The 18,316-nt window shown below is 45.1% G+C and overlaps 1 protein-coding gene across 1 annotated transcript in view; it reads right to left on the reverse strand.

Moving 5' to 3' along the window:
• KCNK2 (potassium two pore domain channel subfamily K member 2) overlaps positions 1–13,481 on the reverse strand; it is a 96,452-nt gene extending 82,971 nt beyond the window's left edge. Inside the window, exons 1-2 of the mRNA XM_081112196.1 lie at positions 13,052–13,481; positions 9,592–9,902 (exon numbers count right to left, since the gene is read on the reverse strand). Coding sequence (XP_080968322.1) covers positions 9,592–9,902; positions 13,052–13,097 — 357 coding nt within the window. The 5' untranslated portion in view covers positions 13,098–13,481. The remainder of the gene's footprint in view (positions 1–9,591; positions 9,903–13,051) is intronic.
• Between the last annotated feature and the right edge of the window lie 4,835 nt (positions 13,482–18,316).

Here is an 18,316-nt window from a genome sequence, read left to right on the forward strand (position 1 = left end):
GTATACTAACGGTCTATCAGAATATTAATCTCTATCTTTCTGGCCCCTTTCATCTCAGCATAAGTTGGGGGATAAGATTAACAAAAGAAAAGAAAAATATGGAGAGAGGAGGTTGAGTGAGAAGTCACAAAGAAACAAAAGGGCATAGAGAAGGGAGAAAGATAAAGGTTGCTGAGATAACAAAGAAGGGACAGTTCTACAAGCATAAGCTAGGAATTAATACGACTCACAGTCACTCTATCTAGGAAGTTCTATAAAAGAGGTTGTCCTTAAAATAGGATTTGTGTGGGCAGAAGACGACTGAGATCAAGGAGACACAGCATCGATGAACACGGAACATTTTTATACCATTTAGCCTAAGGCCAACCACACTAACCAGCATTTATTCATGCACTGTTTCTAAGGCCTGACGTTCTAAACTGATGGAAAAAAATAGCCCAAAATGGAACGAGGGAGTTTTACTGTCAATTACATGTATCCATAGAGTCCCCAAATTTGGAGATTCTGTTGGCTTTTTCAATAGAAAGCCACTGATTTTTGCTCATCTGATTTTCCAGTACACATAAGCATATATTTCCACAATAGCTACAAGTTTAAACAGATTTCATGGGTTTTAAAAACAAATGATTTTTTCCTGCCCTTCCTAAATATGCAACTAAAAGATCATAACCAATCTCAGCCTCTGTACACACACACACACACACACACACACACACACACACACACACCCCAGAGACCAGTTAATCTGAGTTGTATTTGAGTAAATCTAACTTTTCACAACCCAAATTAGTCATTGATAAAGGTCAAATATCACAATACTAAAACATTCCAATACTATTCTAATAGACACTTCCTCTGCTTCAAGCCCTGTAAAATTTATGTATTTCTCACTTCCACGGAGTTGACTCATTGCCATTAAATAAGCCTACAAGAAATGTCTGTGCTTTCAGGTTCCAGGTAGAATTTCCTCATACACTACAGATAAATGTACTGATGACTTGCTAACATTATGCAGAGAAAAGGAAGTCTTACAAAACTGTTTAATATGTTTATATTTCTTGGTTCAATGTCACCCAATCAAGACAGCAAAAATAGCATATGAATTACTTCCTAAAATGTAGTGATTCATACTCTTTCTGTCTTAGCTTCTTAGCTTTCCTCCAAGTTTCCCCATCATTCTCAATTACACACCCATACACTCCCCAGTTAAAATAAATACTGAATTAGCTGAAATCTACTTTGTTGAGAAACAGGAACATGATAGAATTTCTTATACTTCTTCAAGCCAAATGGAATGACAGGGCTACCTTTTGACAAGTGTCCAATAGCTATTGCACAAAAATGCAATTAAACCCTTCCCTCGGGCACCTCTCAGACTGACTTAAGAGTGTCACACCACAACCATCAGCACCGAAAACGAGCCTGGCATCTCTCCCCATGTTTTCTGCATTAGTCATTCACAGATGCTGTATTATTCATCTTTATTCACACAAGGAGACCAGTCCCAAGAGCATTTCAGGGCACAGCAACCAACCTATGAAGATGCCATTACTAGAGCCATCTTTTTTTGGTATTGATTTCCTGCCCTTCCTAAATATGTAACTAAAAGGACATAACAAGGATTGAAGATCTCAGCTTCTGTACACACACGCACAATAAGCAAAGAGACCAGTTAATCAGATTTGTATTTGAGTAAATCAAACATTTCACAGCCCAAATTAGTTATCAATAAAGGTCAAACCCAAAACCTGGCTATGTGCTCTGACAAGGAATCGAACCAGCTACCTTTTGATGTACTGGACAACACTCCAACCAACTGAGCCACACAGGCCATCCCTTTAAGGGATGATGGATCTCATGACTGGAGAAGTATCAAGTTGGACCAAACATCCTCAGTGATATTCACTTCTCTCCTGCCCTCAGACTCCCTCGAAACAACAATATATTTATGCTGGTGGAACGAGCAGGATACATTTAAACTGGGCAGAGAGAGAGAGAGGAATGAAAAGTCACAGTGAGCAACATGGAGTTTCTTGAGGACCCGGGAGATGCATGAAGGGGGAAGAGTGCGCGCGTCAGGAGGTGACTGAAAGCATTTGAACTTCACCCACTGTTTCACTTTTACTCGGCACTGTGCTTCTACTGAGTGTCCTCTGGAGTCTACTTGGAGCCAGCACTGGAAGACCGAGATGCTTCACCATCTCATAAAAACAACCCAGTGACCATTATCCATATGGCATCACATCACAGAAATCAGGTACCTAGTATTTATCTTCCACCAGAGCTGAGGCACACAGGGGTTAAATGGATCACTAGTTCCAAGAAAGTAAAAATAGTAAAACAAAAATAAACGCAAGCAGTAACATTTAAAAAAAAAATTTTTATGGTTTCAGCCTCAGGTCTTGGTGTTACAGTTCAGCTATATCATAGCCTTGGTTGCCTAGCTGGAGGCATAGCTATTGCTTGTAATTTATTTCTGTGTGAAAACACTTTAAAGGCTCCAAGTAATACATAAATGTATAATTAAATTTTTTAAAAGAATCCATGCATAAGTTTGAAAGTGGGTGAACATCCTGTTTATTTTATCCACATGTGTATAATGTGTCCCGAATGGTCACAGGACTTATCTTGTATGACTGTGTCGTATACAGCCTGTGTGTTTCGTGTTTGAGCTAACTGCTCAAAAATTATTTGTGTCATGTTTGGGCTTAATGATTTCTAATTATATGTAAAATTACTATCATGAATTTATAGACTAAGTACCAATTGACTATTACAGAGCATGGTAAAGAGAGGAAGACTTGGCAGTAGCATTTGACAGATCTGGTCTCCCCCACTTTGTGACATGTCTTCACTTGGCTCATAGAACACCATGCTCTCTAATTTCCTCTAATCTCCCTGACTACTGTCTCACAACCTTCACCTCTGAGTGCCTGGTCCTGTCCTTCTCCATCCATCCACACTCCTAGGTGATTTCATGTAGCATCACCAAGATGCTCATAACTCCCAAATGTATTCTTCACTCTGGACCACTCCCCTGCCTGAGTGTCTGAAAAGCAACTCAAACCAATCATATGCCAACTTGGACTCCCGAGCTCATCCCTGAAACTTGCTCCATTTGAGTTGTCCCCATCTCATTAACTGGCATCTTCATTTTTCTAGTTCTTCATCCTTGATTTCTTTCTCGCACACCTCACCTCAAATCCTGCCAAGTTTATTTTTGAAATCTCCCAATTTGATCACATCTCATCACATCCACTTCTTCTGTCCTCACCCAGACCATCCACCATCTCCCCACAGGGTTCTTGAGTGGATCCCCAACGGCATTCTAGTCTCCCAGGACAGACACTGTGATTCTTTTTAAAAAATATATGTTTTTAATGATTTCAGAGAGAGGAAGGGAGAGAGCGAGGGAGAGAGATAGAAACATCAAAAATGAGAGCCCGGCTGGTGTGGCTCAGTAATTGAGCATCAACCTATGAACCAGGAGGTCACAGTTCGATTCCAGGTCTAGGCACATGCCCAGGTTGCAGGCAGGATCCCCAGTAGGGAGTGTGCAGGAGGCAGCCGATCCATGATTCTCGCTCATCATTGATATTTCTATCTCTTTCTCCCTTTCCCTTCCTTTCTGAAATCAATAAAGATATTTTTTTTAAGAAAAAAATGAGAATCATTGATTGGCCACCTCCTACTGGTTGAAAGCCAAGATCAGCCAAAAGGGATGCCTCCTGCACCAATTAGCCAAGTTGTGAATGCAAAGAAAAAGTTCTTAAGGAAATTAAAAGTGCTACTCCAGTGCGCACATGAATAAGAAAGTGAAAGAACCTTATTGCTGATGTGTAGAAACTTTTAGTGGTCTGGATAGATCAAACCAACAATCTTCCCTTAAGCTAAAGGCTAATCCAGAACAAGGCTGTAACTCTGCTCAATTCTATGAAGACTGAGAGAGGTAAGGAAGCTGCAGAAGAAAATTGTGAAGCTATTTTGGTTCATGAGGAATAAGGAAAGAAGCTGTCTCTCCACAACATAAAAGTGCAAGCTGAAGTCAAATAATGACAATACAGAAGCCACAGAAAATTAGCTAGAAGACCCTGCTAAGATAATTAATGAAGCTGGTTACAGTAAACAACGGATTTCCAATGTAGACAAAACAGCTTCCTATTTGAAAAAGATGCCATCTAGAACTTTCATAACTAGAGAGAATTAGTCAATGGCTAATGGCTGGCTTCAAAGCTTCAAAGAACTTGCTGACTCTCTTGTTAGGGGTTAAATGCAACTGGTGACTCTAAGTTGAAGCCATTGTTCATTTACCATTCCGAAAATCCTAGGGCCGTTAAGAATTACGCGAAATCTACTCTGCCTGTGCTCTATAAATGGAACAACAAAGCCTCAATTATAGCACATCTGTTTACAACATGGTTTAAAGGATATTTTAAGCCCACCGTTGAGACCTGCTGCTCAAAAACACAAAATCCTTTCAAAATATTACTGCTCATTGGCAATATACCTGGTCACACAAAAGCTCTGATGGACATGTACAGTGAGATGAATGTTGTTTTCATGTCTTCTAACACAACATCCATTCTGCAGCCCATGGATGTAATGTCCACATTCAAGTCTTATTACTTAAGAAATAGATTTCGTAAGGCTTTTGCTGCCATAGATATTGATTTCTCTGATGGATCTGAGGAAAGTAAATTGAAAGCTTTGGAAAGGATCCACCATTCTAGATGCCATTAAGAATATTCATTTGTGGTCCATGAGAAGAGGTCAAAATATCAACGTTAATAGGAATTTGGAAGAAATTGATTCCAACCCACATGGACGACTTTGAAGGGAGACTTCAGTGAAGGAAGTCACGGCAGATGTGGTGGAAATAGCAAAAGAACTAGAGTTAGAAGAGGAGCCTGAAGAGGTGACTGAATTGCTACATCTCATGACCAAACTTGAATGGATGAGAAGTTGCTTCTTATGGATGAGCAAAGAGTGGTTTCTTGAGACAGAACAAACTGATGGGGAAGATGCTGTGAAGATGGCTGAGATGACAACAAAGAATTTAGACTACTACATGAACTCAGTTGAGAAAGCAGCATCAGGTTATGAGGGGACTGATTCCAATTGAGAAAGAATTTCCACTGTGGGTAAAATGCTGTCAAACGGCATCACATGCTACAGAGAAAGCAGTCATGGAAGGCAGGGTCCACTGATGTGGCCACCTTCAGAAACCACCACCCTGTTCAGTCAGCAGACCTCACCATCCTGGCAAGACCCTCCACCAGCAAAAAGATGGTGACTCACTGAAGGCCCAGATGATGGCTAGCATTTTTTAGCAATAAAGTGTTTTTTAATTATGGTATTTATGATGTATTAAGACATGATGCTATTGTTTTAAGACACTAGTCTATAGAATATTGTAAACAGAACGTTTACATGCACTGGGAAATAAAAAAATTATGACTTGCTTCATTGTAATATTAGCTTTGTTGTGGTGGTCTGGAACCAAACCCACAGTATCTCCATGGTATGCCTGTATTATCTTTCAGATCTCCAGTTTCCCCCCACTTCAACGCAGCCTGATCAGAGGAAAACTCCCAACCCCTGGTTTCAACCTGGGAAGGGGAAGAGTTGGAAAGTGCATCTAATGTTTTGGGTTTCTAGGGTACTACCTAAGGGACTGGTTTCTTTAAAAAAAAAAAATAGCCCTGACCGGTTTGGCTCAGCGGATAGAGCGTCGGCCTGCGAACTCAAGGGTCCCAGGTTCAATTCCAGTCAAGGGCATGTACCTTGGTTGCGGGCACATTCCCAGTAAGGAGTGTGCAGGAGGCAGCTGATGAATGTTCCTCTCTCATCAATGTTTCTAACTCTCTAACCCTCTCCCTTCCTCTCTGTAAAAAATAAATAAAATATATTTGGAAAAAAATAATATATATATATATTATTTTTATTCCAATTCAGAAAGAATTTCCACTGTGGGTAAAATGCTGTCAAACGGCATCACATGCTACAGAGAAAGCAGTCATGGAAGGCAGGGTCCACTGATGTGGCCACCTTCAGAAACCACCACCCTGTTCAGTCAGCAGACCTCACCATCCTGGCAAGACCCTCCACCAGCAAAAAGATGGTGACTCACTGAAGGCCCAGATGATGGCTAGCATTTTTTAGCAATAAAGTGTTTTTTAATTACGGTATTTATGATGTATTAAGACATGATGCTATTGTTTTAAGACACTAGTCTACAGTATACTGTAAACAGAACGTTTACATGCACTTATATATATATAAGGATCCACCAGCAAGTCACAATTTTTATATATATATATATATATATATATATATACATATATATATAAAATTTCAGAGAGGAAGCGGGGGGGAGAGAGATAGAAACATCAATGATGAGAGAGAATCATTGATCGGCTGCCTCCAGCATGCCCCACACTGGGGATCGAGCCCAATACCCAGGCATGTGCCCTGACAGAGAATCGAACCATGACCTCCTGGTTCATAGCTTGATGCTCAACCACTGAGCCACGCTGGCTGGGCGGGACTGGTTTCCATCTTGCCTGTTTCAGAGAACTGATGGAACCCAGCACAGTCTAGTTGCCTGGGGGACACTGAGAACAAAAGTGAGCTGGACTTCTTGCCTCCGCTCCAGAGGGCCCATGGTACAACAGACAGAGGCCAACACAGCTTGGCAGCCTGTCCATCGTGGGGCAAGAAAAGAGTGGAGCGTGCGTCCAACATTCTGGCTTTTGGGGGGCTACCCAAAGAGATGGTTTCTGTCTTGCCCAACACAGAGTAAAGACAGAATGCAGCACCCTCTGCAAACCTGGGGACCACTGAGAATAAAAGTGACTTGAATGGCTTCCAGCAGCTCCAGAAAACCTGCAGTACTGCAGACAGACACCAGAGGTAGCAAGAGATTACAAGCCCCTAAAAAAAAGAGAAACTGGCAAATCCATGTAATTGGGAATTTACATGCACAAGTCCAGAGAAGATGAATCTATGGCAAAGGTTTGAGAGGCCTCTCAAGCTCGGCTAATTGGTGAAAGTCTTTCCCTACACATAGTCATTCGGTAAAGATTGAAGAGGTGGCTGTTTTTTCAAATGGATAGATCACAACAGAAAGAGACAGGGAAGCATGGCTCAATGAAAGGAACGGAATAAATCTCCAGAAACAAAGTTATAATAATGTATGTATTAGTGAGGTTTTAAAGGATAATTAACTAGGAAAATAAATGTGTAAAACACTTTGAAATTTATGAAAATCAGATGAGTGAAATGTAATTCTAATATATGATTACTGGCTCATTTGCCTTCCTCCCTATTAAAACACTGATCTTGGTCCTTGAAGCCTCGCCATTATAAAGATTTATTTTATCAAAAAGAGAGAGAAAATAATTTATTAAAGCCAGATGCTTATAAAGGTGAGTGATGTAACAATAAATAATGGGCAACTTCTGCGTTGAAAAAATACTAAATAAGCACAAAAATCCTCAGCCAGCAGTGAATCTTAATGAAGCTAAAGTGGATTGCCTCTGTGGGGCAGAAAGAAAAGAATTAGGTCATATATTGAGCTCTGTTTGTTGGCTTCCAAAAGCAATGTAGCAAAAATGACCAGTCTCCACCTCCAGATGGTCTCCACCTGCCATGACCTTCAAATTGTTTGCACGATCCTGGGTACTAAATCTGGGTGGTGCTGAGGAGTGGGATCATCGGAATCACAGTTACCTCCAGCAGCGCCCCAAAACCCCAGGCCTTGTTCTCCTGTCCACGACCAAACACATCTCAATTCAGAGTCTAAGAATCAGATATTTCAACCCCCAAAATGGGATGGAGTAGGAGTATGGGATAAGGGGATAACAACAGCAAACAAAGCCAACATTCTTTAAGCACTTAAATGCTTTACTTGAATTACCTCTTTATTCTTCACAGCAACCCTATTTTATAGGTATTCTTTCCTCAGTCCGGAGAGATCACTTGAAGTTTAGAGAGAAAAATTACTTGCTCAAGTTGGCACCTCTAAAAAAGGACTCAACTGCAGTTGAAAACACATCTATCCCCAAGTTCAGGCTTTTACCACTACTCTGAGCTACCTCCAAGACAACCTAGGGCTCTTCTTCTTCTTCTTCTTCTATTTTTTTTTTTTAAATTAGAGCTCTTCTTCTAACACCCAAGGGACATGGGGATTCTTCAGAGATTTTTAGTACCTCTTAAGATTATGAGGCACAAAGAGAGTGAAGTGATCAAGATCTTATGTAGGAACAGGCAATGGAATGGGTGGAACAATGATATTAGCTGTCAGGTGTACTGTCTACCGAAAACATTGCTATCATCTAAAAATAATAGAGAATTCAGTATATAAGTATATGAGGAGCCTTTTCAAAATTTAAGTCAAATAAGTGAGATGCAGAAGTGTCTGAATGTGGTAGGAGCTAAATGAGGGTCAGAGAATATTAACTTTGATAATTTTGAATAAAACTTGAATAATAACTTGTATGTGTATTCTACAAATACAAAGGACTACGAAGGGCAGAGGTAGCGTTTGGGAATCCATGGCCAAAGGAAATAAGAGAGGAAAGGTCTTAGAACACGAAACTGGATTAAAACCAGTAATAATTTCTTCCCTCGGTCTGTTTCAATTCATTCAAATGATGTAAAACCAACTATAAGATGAGAAAGAGTGTTTTCAACAATCATTCAGATCTCTCCTTAAAAGAAAGTTCTAGGACTTTCTTTTTGACCAGGATTCTTGGTATGGCTTATTTTTCATGCAAAAAAAAAAATCTACAACAAATATATAGCTATCTCCAAGGAGCCTAACTGAAACTTGTAAATCACTTTGGGATTATATTTTAAAACAAAGTGTTTTTCCATAAAGATACTATTCTGCTTTTATAGAGTAAATTAAAACTAAATTTGTTTTTATTCAAGAATTCTATTTTTCCATACAGTGTACATTGCTTTTAGTTGGGGTTTAGAGAAGCAATGATTAATCACTTGTCCCTAGGTACTTAGAAAAGGCAGTTATCAGTTATATTGGGCTAGATGAAAGATGGGAGTTACAACTTGTTAACCTCGAGGGGTGCCAAGCTCAGAGGATCACACCACAAACTCCTCTTTTTTATCTTACGATGGCCACTGCCACAATGAACATGGCTCTCCTGCCTTATGTTTTCCTCTCATTTGCCACAGCAAATTTTCTCAGGCGGCAATGTCCACTTAGCCAGAAGGACGTCCAGCAAGTAACCCCAGGTCCGCAGGGGTCCACTGGCAGTTCTAAGGCAGGGCAAAGGGACAGAGAGCTGGGAGAGGCCAGGACAGGAATAACAGAAGAGCAGGAACAGAAGAGGGTGAGAAGGAAGAATGGGAGGGAGGCATAAAGGAAAAGGAGAAGAAAAGGTGGCAGAAGTAAGAAAAGAGGGAAGACGTATCGAAAGGAGACCGTCTGCAGAGAAGAAGTCTATGCGAAGGAGGAAAGTGGACCAGGGGCCCGCACAGGCAAACCAGGACAGCTTTGTGAGTTGCCTCCTCTCTGAGTCTTTCTCCCCCCACGGAGGAAGCAGAGCAACGACCCCTCTGTGCCATTACCTGGATGAGCTCGTCCAGCTCAGTCGAGTTGACACAGGAGTGCTGGGAAATGAAGGTTTGCTTCTGGATCACGATGGTGGTCCTCTGGGAAATCTCGTGAGGCTGCTCCAATGCTTTGAACACGGTGGCTCCGATGATCAAGTAGAGGACAACCACCAGGAAAATCGTGGAGACCGTCTTCCATTTCATAACATTAATGGTCGTGTCACTCTCCACCCGGGAAGCAAGCACGGTGGGTTTCGTGGAAAACGAGAGCCTGGGCTTGGAGTTCTGAGCGGCAGATTTTGGATCCAGCAAGTCAGGTGCCGCCACTGATAAGAGAGAAGGAGGGTTAGGCTGGAGGAGGTCAGTGGGGTAACGGCTGGGCTTGTCTAAGGGGTGGCAAAGGTTGACGGAATTCTGCTCTCCTGGTGGAAGCTCTGGAACCAGAAAGGCACCCAGGAGCATATAAATGGGTTCAAGGGAAAGGGGCTGGGCCTTCGCTCTCTGCTGCTATTGGGGATCCAGATGGGAGGGGGAAGAAAAACAAACAGGAGTTGGACCGAGAAACTTAAAAAAATAAAAGCACGCCCGCCCAGCTAGTGTGGCTCAGTGGTTGAGCATCGACCTATGAACCAGGAGGTCACGGTTCAATTCCCGGTCAGGGCACATGCCTGGGCTGCTGGCTCCATGCCCAGTGGAGGGCGTGCAGGAGGCAGCCAATCAATGATTCCCTCCAATTGTTGATGTTTCTATCTCTCTGTCCCTCTCTCCCTTCCTCTCTGACATGTCTGAAGTCTTCCTAACGAATTTCAAAATTTGCATCTGTCCACCATGAGTCAACAAAGACTTACTGAACTGCTAAGAGTTGCTGATGCTAAAGTAGATATTTGAATACTTATGAAGAAGGTTCCTGGATACCCCCCTTCTCTAGCACGTAACACTCTATACCACAGCAATCAACGTAAATAACGTTCTCTACTTTTGCCTTTAAAAATTCATTATAATAAAGGAATCATATTATAAGTGAACTTATGACCCAGACGCTATTGCTCAAAGTAAAACATTAGTAATTTTCTGGTAATACATGATGATGGTAAATAAACCACAGTAGCCCAATCATTTCTTTTTGCTTAAGCATTCTCTATGTTTTGTTATTCAATCTCTGACATGTGTATAAAAACAAGAATATCGCTACCCATTGTGGCAAAATCCTTGGTGCAGCCAAGACATGACAAGTTCCTTCCATTTCAACAGTGAACATTATCAAGAAAAAAAAGTTTAAAGCCTTGTCTCACACCTTGGGCCCTACATGCTCTGTACAAAGCTAATTGCTCCATTAGCATGAATTTCTGTGTTCCCTTACAAATTCCCATATACTCTGAGGTGACTCTAACTCCATTTATTATTCATCTGAGCTGTTCAAAAATATCATTAATGGATTCCTTTTTAGCTAATACAAGAGATACTAGCCTTCTACTTGCTAAGGGGAAAATAAGCCATCTATTACAATATATTTGATTGGAAAAATAACATTGAACCAAAAGGGGTAATAGAATGGCCAACAAAGAGGTAATTTTAAAAAGCCACCAACTCAACTAGAATAATCAACTTGTTGTCCGTAATTGTTATAGAAACAAGTAAAAATAGTATCTATCATACAGGTCTAATAAAATGATAACCTAATCTAAAAGACACTTTGGGGTAAGTATTGGGGAAATCCCAATGGAATTGCCCCCAAATACCCTACAGGAACCTGAAATTACTTGAGGAGGAGAAGGAAATACAGCAGAGAGTGTCAATTTTCACATGGCTACATACCTTGCCCTCTTGACTACCGCTGAGTTAAATTTAGGACGACCACAGTCTGAATTCATAAACTAAGTCTTCAGTTGCCCATCAAAATAGAAGCTTTGCAAACAAAGCTATTTGGAGCACCAGTGCTAGGCAGTGTTGTAAAATGATGGCAGATAACAGAGGGATCCTCAACCAGCAAAGCTCTGAGTGGTTCTGACTTGGAAGAGAGGAAGCCAGCGCTCTGACGGGGTAACAGTGCCTGTACATACGTGGGATCGCCACATCCAGTCCTGACAGCGGTGAAGTATAGGTATGTACACGTTTCTCCCCTGGGGCACTCCTCTGCTCCAGAAAGCCCCGAACTAACAGACACTTTTAACATCTCGTGTTCGAAAAGGCAACTTCACTCAAAATTCACACTAGCTATGTGTTTAGAATTTTCATTTTTTTTAAAAAAAACCCACTTTTAAAATAGAAATGCTGATAATAGCTAAAATCAGTCATCTGCTGTCTAACCGCCCCACCAGGCCTCCACGCTGCCTTATGAATTTGAGTGAAAAATAAAGGTCATAACCTAAAATTTAGCCATTTTTGGAATAAAAATTAACAAAATCACATAGAAGCTCAACATTATGTCTCTCTTGCGGAAGCTCCCCTAGCCTTTCTCGGCATTGCTCTGTTCTCTCCTGTTTCTGACTGTTCACATCAGTGGTGTCCAGTCTGCAGACTATGTACCTGGATGCTCCCCAAATCCCGTCCCTAAATCCCCACGCCAAACTAAACATCATTATAAGCTTTCGGAGGAAGGGGACAGGTATATTTTTAAAAGTGTGTGTGTGTGTGTGTGTGTGTGTGTGTGTGTGTGTGTGTGTGTGTTAAGCTAATACCTTTCCTGACGGAGTTTATTTTAAGCTATTGCCGTATCTTTTAATTAGCAGAAATACATACGATGCACATTTGGCAGACCGAATGGGCGGGAACTGGTGAGATAGCAAAATGAAAAAACAACAGCCTTTCCTCTCCATCTAATATGAGAAACCCTCCGGTTTCCATCTCCAGTCCTTTGGGGTATGATCAGCAAGAGAAGCTACTCAGCACAAGGAGTCAGGGGCTGGCCCCCCCACACGCTCTGGGCACCACCACTGCCTCCCTCCTCTGCCCCCAGCCATCAACCTCCTCTCAATCCTGCTCTCCCATCCTCACCCAGGTATGCCTTCTCCGCTCTGCTCCCGGATTCAATGGGCGACCCAACAGCAGGAGAAACGAGCTTTTTTCAGCACCACCGCCTGTCCCACCACGCAATGGGCAACAAGTGTGCCCGGGGTCACCACGCGTCCTGCCTGTCGGCTGTTCCCTAGGGTTGACCCTCCTCCTTCGGAAACTAGCCACCCACCCCCCACCCCCCAACACACACACACACACACACAGACAAGGTGTCTCAAACCCATTCCCAAGGCAGATGCAAAACCTCCGGGCACCTGCAGGAGACACGGGAGAAGCAGCAGGAGAGGAGCAGGGGATAGGTTTGCCTCCAACCCCAGATTATGACCCAACACCTAGGACGGGAAATGAGGGTGGAAAACGTCCGCTTGCAGCCAGCGGGGCATCAGCAACCCTCCCCGGACCAGCTGGGGCGGGAAAGCACGGGGCGGGCGGGCGGCGGAGGGGGTCCCCGGGGTCTCACCTCCTGCGCTAGAGCCGGCTTTCTCCGGCGAGGCGCTGGGCAGCATGAGGCATGCAGCATTCAAAACGTTTTTTTTTTTTTTTTTTTTTTGCAAAAGATGGACTTGAACCTTTTACGCACACGCCAGGGTACTCACTTCTTATTCAGAGACGGGCTGCGCGCTCCGAGCTGCACGGGCAGGCATTTTCCCCGGCTTTGTTTTACAAGGTGGGGAGCGCGGGGCTGGACGCGGGAGGGGGTGGGGGCAGCGTGAGAAGCCACGAAATCGCGGGAAGGAGGGGACACCCGCGGGCTGGGCAGAGGGCGAGGCCGAGGCCAAGTTGGGCTCGGGCGCCGCCGCCCCCGCGGACGGGCCCGGGTCACCCGGAGAGCGCGGGCGACCCGGGTCCCGCCGGCCCGCAGCCGCCGCCGCCGCCGCGCGCTCCGCCCCGGGCTCGGCGCTGGCCCGGCCCCGGCGCGGCGCGGGGGCGGTCGGTGCAGCCCCAGCGGCCGTGCGCCCCGGCGTCTTTGTGCGCGAGCCTCGCTCAGCCCCTCTTCGCATGTCTTTGTGCGTCTCCCCCACCCCCACCCCCCCGCGAGCCCTCGGTCCCCCGCGCGAGCTGCGGCACCGGCTCGGTTTGGTCGCCCTCCTCCGCGGCTCTCCCCTCCGGCTCGCTCTCTCGCCCCTCGCCAGCGCTTCTCCCTCCTTTCGGAACTCCCTCCCCTCCGCCCCTTCCCCACTCCCTCTCGCCGCCCCGGGCTCGCCTCCCCGCAGCCCTTCTAGCCCAACCCTCGCCTGCGTCGCCCCTGCCTGGGGCTCCCTTCCCCAGCCCCGCTCGGCCCGCCTCCCCGCCTGCGGACGCAGCCCCGGGACTCACCTGCCGCCTCTGCTCCTCTCGGGCCCTGGCTCTAACCCTGCCCCCTCCCCGGATCCTCACTCTCGCTCTCCTGCCCGGTCGGGGTGCGGGATGTAGAACCCAGCGACTGGCGGGAGTCCCCGGAGCCCTTGGCCCCCAAGGGTTGTAGGGAGAAGTACCCTCTTTGGCGCCCTGAGACCCCTGGATCGGGGGGCTGTCAGGAGGGTGCTGGCTACCTCTCGTCTACGCCTGGGGAAGGGTTAAGTCACCAGCCACCCCCTCCTCGTCTCTAAGGTGCTTGAGCTGGGGAAGGGGCTCTGCGCAGAAGGTTCCGAACCAAAAGGATGGGGAACGCACCGGGAGCCAGGGTGAAAACATCGAGGGATGCGGAGGGGATGGAAGAGAAATCGATTAGGCTCTCAGGAGCAAGACCCCTTTGCTGGGGACAGGGGCTGCGAATGTTCTCGGCGGAGCAGCCGCGCGCGCGGGGGCAGCTGAACTCTTGGGGACACGATGCGTGCGGGGAGCGAACCTGCAGAGGAGGGATCCGCAGAGTTGAGGCTGCAGCGGTGGGAGGCGAGTCTTCTCCCCGCACGCAAGAAGCGGCGGAGCTTCTGGCCCTTGGTGAACTCTTCCTTTCCACTTGGGCAGCCGGAATCCCCGGCTGACCTCCACCCTCCCACCTCCACGGCTGGGTGAGGCCGTTTATCTCGCAGAAAGGCTGGCTGCGCGGCCAGATTGGAATCTTTACCCGGTTACAGGGGAGGCTCCTAGCGACAGCTATAGACGTGAGAAACCGGTGAAAGCTACAAGCCCCGAAGGAGGTCAGGTAGAGCAGACAGACTCCTGGTTGGGAAAAGAACAATGTCATTCTTTTGCAAGACTGTGCCCACCAATGACTAAAAACGTCAAGTTATGTTTTTCGATTCCCAAATAGAGTCAGCACCTCTTTCTGCTAGTAAAAAGGACTTGCTTGTGAGGAATTCCTTCGTGCTGGAATTGAAACATGTTTTTCCTCACTTCTGCTCTCAAGAGTAATATAATCGGACGTGCTTTCTAAAATGTGGATCTGGTCCTCCCACTCCCAGTCCCCAAACCCTTGCAGACTCTCTAGGTCACATATCATGTGCTTCCTGATCACTTCGATTCCTGGGTACTGTCACTCCCCCCACCTTCCCCATCCTTTACCCAAGCCTACATGACTAAGACACTATCAGTGCAGTTCTTCAGAGAAAACAGCTCAACAGGGTGTGTGTATAAAAGATTTATTTTAAGGAATTGGCTCACAGGACTGTGGGACTGGCAAATCCATCCGAAACCCCCAGGGCAACTCTGGAAACTCAGTTGAGTTGATACTTCAGGCTTGAATTTCATCCTTTCTGGGAAACCTCCGTTTTTGCTCTTAAGACCTTCAACTGATTATATAAGGCAGTGGTTCTCCACCTTCTGGCCCTTTAAATTCAGTTCCTCATGTTGGGACCCAACCATAAAATTATTTTCGTTGCTACTTCATAACTGTAATGTTGCTACTGTTATGAATCGTAATGTAAATATCTGATATGCTGGATGGTCTTAGGCGAACCCCTGTGAAAGGGTTGTTCGACCGCCAAAAGGTCGCGCGACCCACAGGTTGAGAACCGCTGCTAAGCTCAGGGAGGGCATTAACCATGTCTCTCCATTAACCATGTCTCTCTATCCCCCATAGTACCCACGATAACCAGTGACTGACACCAGAAAGGTGTTTAATAGACATCTCGATGAAAGTGTGATTGCTGACATCACTCACCTGGTCTCCCTCCAGGTGCTCAGAACCGGAGTGTCCTACATGTAGAGGACAGGAGATGAACTTACCATCTCAGCGTTGTTTTCTACCTTGCTACAGGCTTTTTGTTCTCTCGGTGAAATGATCCCAAACACTGTGGGTATTCTGTTTGGGGATGTGTATTTTGGTTGTTTGGTTGTTTATTTTACTTTTGCCCTTTTGTTCAACAACTTGGTGATTCTTTTTATGTTCCCTCGGGGTCTTTTGCAAGTTTAACCACGCCTTGCCAAGCTCTGGTCCTCGGTCAAACTGGCTAGTGCGTACTGCAGTGGGGGGTTAACTCTCAGTGTGTACAGTGAGTACTTCCCTTTTCCCAAACTCATGGGATGCAGGACTTGCCACCAATCCCCATGCTGAAATGCCACGTTCCCTCCTTTTCTTCATCATTTCGTACGTAGCAGTTGTCTTCCATGTTCCATTTGCGTTATTCTCACATTAAGCACATATGTAGGCAGTGTGGGGAGGGGTGGATTTACGTTACAGAAACATTAAAAGAAGATTTTAAAAACAAATTTCAAAAAAGCGGAACATTAACAGGGATCACTCCACCAAGCCAGCCTCAGCCTCGCAGATAATTCAAAAGAACCAAAAAACCAGTCATCTAGCCCTGCTTTCCCCTGCAGTCCAGTCCCTGCACAGGCCCCTCAAGTAAGTACTCCTACCCCTTTAAGAGCCTCTGTGCCAAACACATATTTACTCATGGTCTTTGGAGTAAGAGTCAAAAAAGGAAGTAGACTAGTTTGCATATCATTGTAACTGGAGAAACAAGGAAATGGGATGGTTTATCCTGTTTAATTTTATGCCTGCATTACTCAATACATGTAAATTCCATCAAACGTGGAACAGAAAGACTGGGTAGACTCCATTTCTTTTCTGCTGTAAGACACTCGACACCCCTGAACTTTATTTCATATGTTGCCCTCATTCCAGTGACCTCAGGGCTGTTCATTTTGATTTCTGACTTTGGCCTGCTCAAAATTTCATAGTTTTAAAAAAAAATGAGCATGCCACAGTCTTCCCCATAATTCCAATCAGACCCGGAATTTTGACATCTGAGTGACTTCTGTGGTATCCTAACTCTACCACTTCTGAGCCATGTGAGTTTGAGGGAGTCCCTTTAGATCTCTGGCCATCAGTTTCCTCATCTACAAAATAAAGATAATACACTGTCCTCACAAGCGATTGTTGTAAAAAGTAAAGTGAAACAATATATATGTCTAATATTGTAGATACTCAAAATAGTTTTATTCACTCCTGTGCTTGACCTAACCCATGAACCAGGGGGCTCCTGGCCAAGCAAGACCACCAACAAATTCCAAGTCTATAATAAATCTTGCCATTTCTTTGATATTCTGGATAACAGAATTGCACAGGTCTAAGATAAAGGAAGAATAAATCACACTCATCAACTATTTGTTGAAGGCCAACCAGGTGCCAAGCAGGAGTTCTGTGGCTATAATAAGGTTGCTGCCTTCAGTAAGAGGGAAGCTGCTGGGCCTTGCTGTTTTTTCTCAGTGGTTAGAGCACCAGCTGGCAGACTGAGGGGTCCCAGCTTTGATTCCTGGTCAAGGGCACATACTTCAGTTTCAAGTTCATCCCCGGCCCCGGTCAGGGCAACCAATCTATGTCTCTCTCTCACGTTGATGTTTCTCTCTCTCTCCCTCCACTCTCTTCCCTTCCTTTCACTCTGTCTGAAAATCAATGGGAAAAATATCCTCAGGTGAGGATTAAAAAAAAAAGGTGCTAAATGAATACAAATTTCAAACTTGAATACAAGCAATAAAGAATACAGGGTACTGTGATAGACTCGAATGTTGGAGGGTAGGGAAAGACCTGGCTAAGAGGTTCTAGTTGCCTGCAAACTCGGGGGGGGGGGAGCGGGGGGCACAGGAGGGACAACAGGACAGGCAGTACTTCAGTGAAACCTTGCCTGATGTGGTCTGAGGGCACTTACCTTCCCCCTCACAGCTTGTGGAACCCTCCCCTGATTGTGGGTGCAGTGTGTGTCCTGGGTCTGAACCAATGCAGTCACGATTCCTCAGTCTCTCAGTTGGTTTAGGCAAGGATCTGTGAACCATGCAGCCAATGGAATTTATGCCAGAGTTTCTGGGAAAAGAGACTTTCATGCTATGCCACTGACTTTGCACCTGAGAGCCTTGCAGGTTTTTATGCCAATAACAGAGAAGAAGCTATCTGAGAATGGAGCCGATACAGAGCAAGCAGAACCAAGATGAGCAGATCCAGGTGACAGCATTTGCTCAGTCCCCTATATCACACCACACCATAAGGTGCACACATTTCTGTCTGGATAGCCAGTTTGTGTTGAGATTTCTGACACTAGAAATCAAGAGTCCTATTCGAAACATTGCAATGCATAGAATTGGACAAGGTGAGAAATAATTTGCCTATAAGTTAACCCGCAATGATTCCTGCCTCGTGATATTCATGCCCTTAGGTTATGCCCTCCCCTTGAATGTGGGCTGCTAATGAATAGAATACACCACCAGTGAGAGGGACATCCCTCCCTCCCATGATTCGGTTATAAGAAGACCTTGGCTTCATTCCTGAGTGCGCTCTCACTCCCCCTTGGATGGATACCTCCGATGG

The sequence above is a fragment of the Myotis nattereri genome (assembly GCF_964212035.1).
Source record: "Myotis nattereri genome assembly, chromosome: 18".
In the NCBI taxonomy this organism is placed as follows: Eukaryota; Metazoa; Chordata; class Mammalia; order Chiroptera; family Vespertilionidae; genus Myotis; species Myotis nattereri.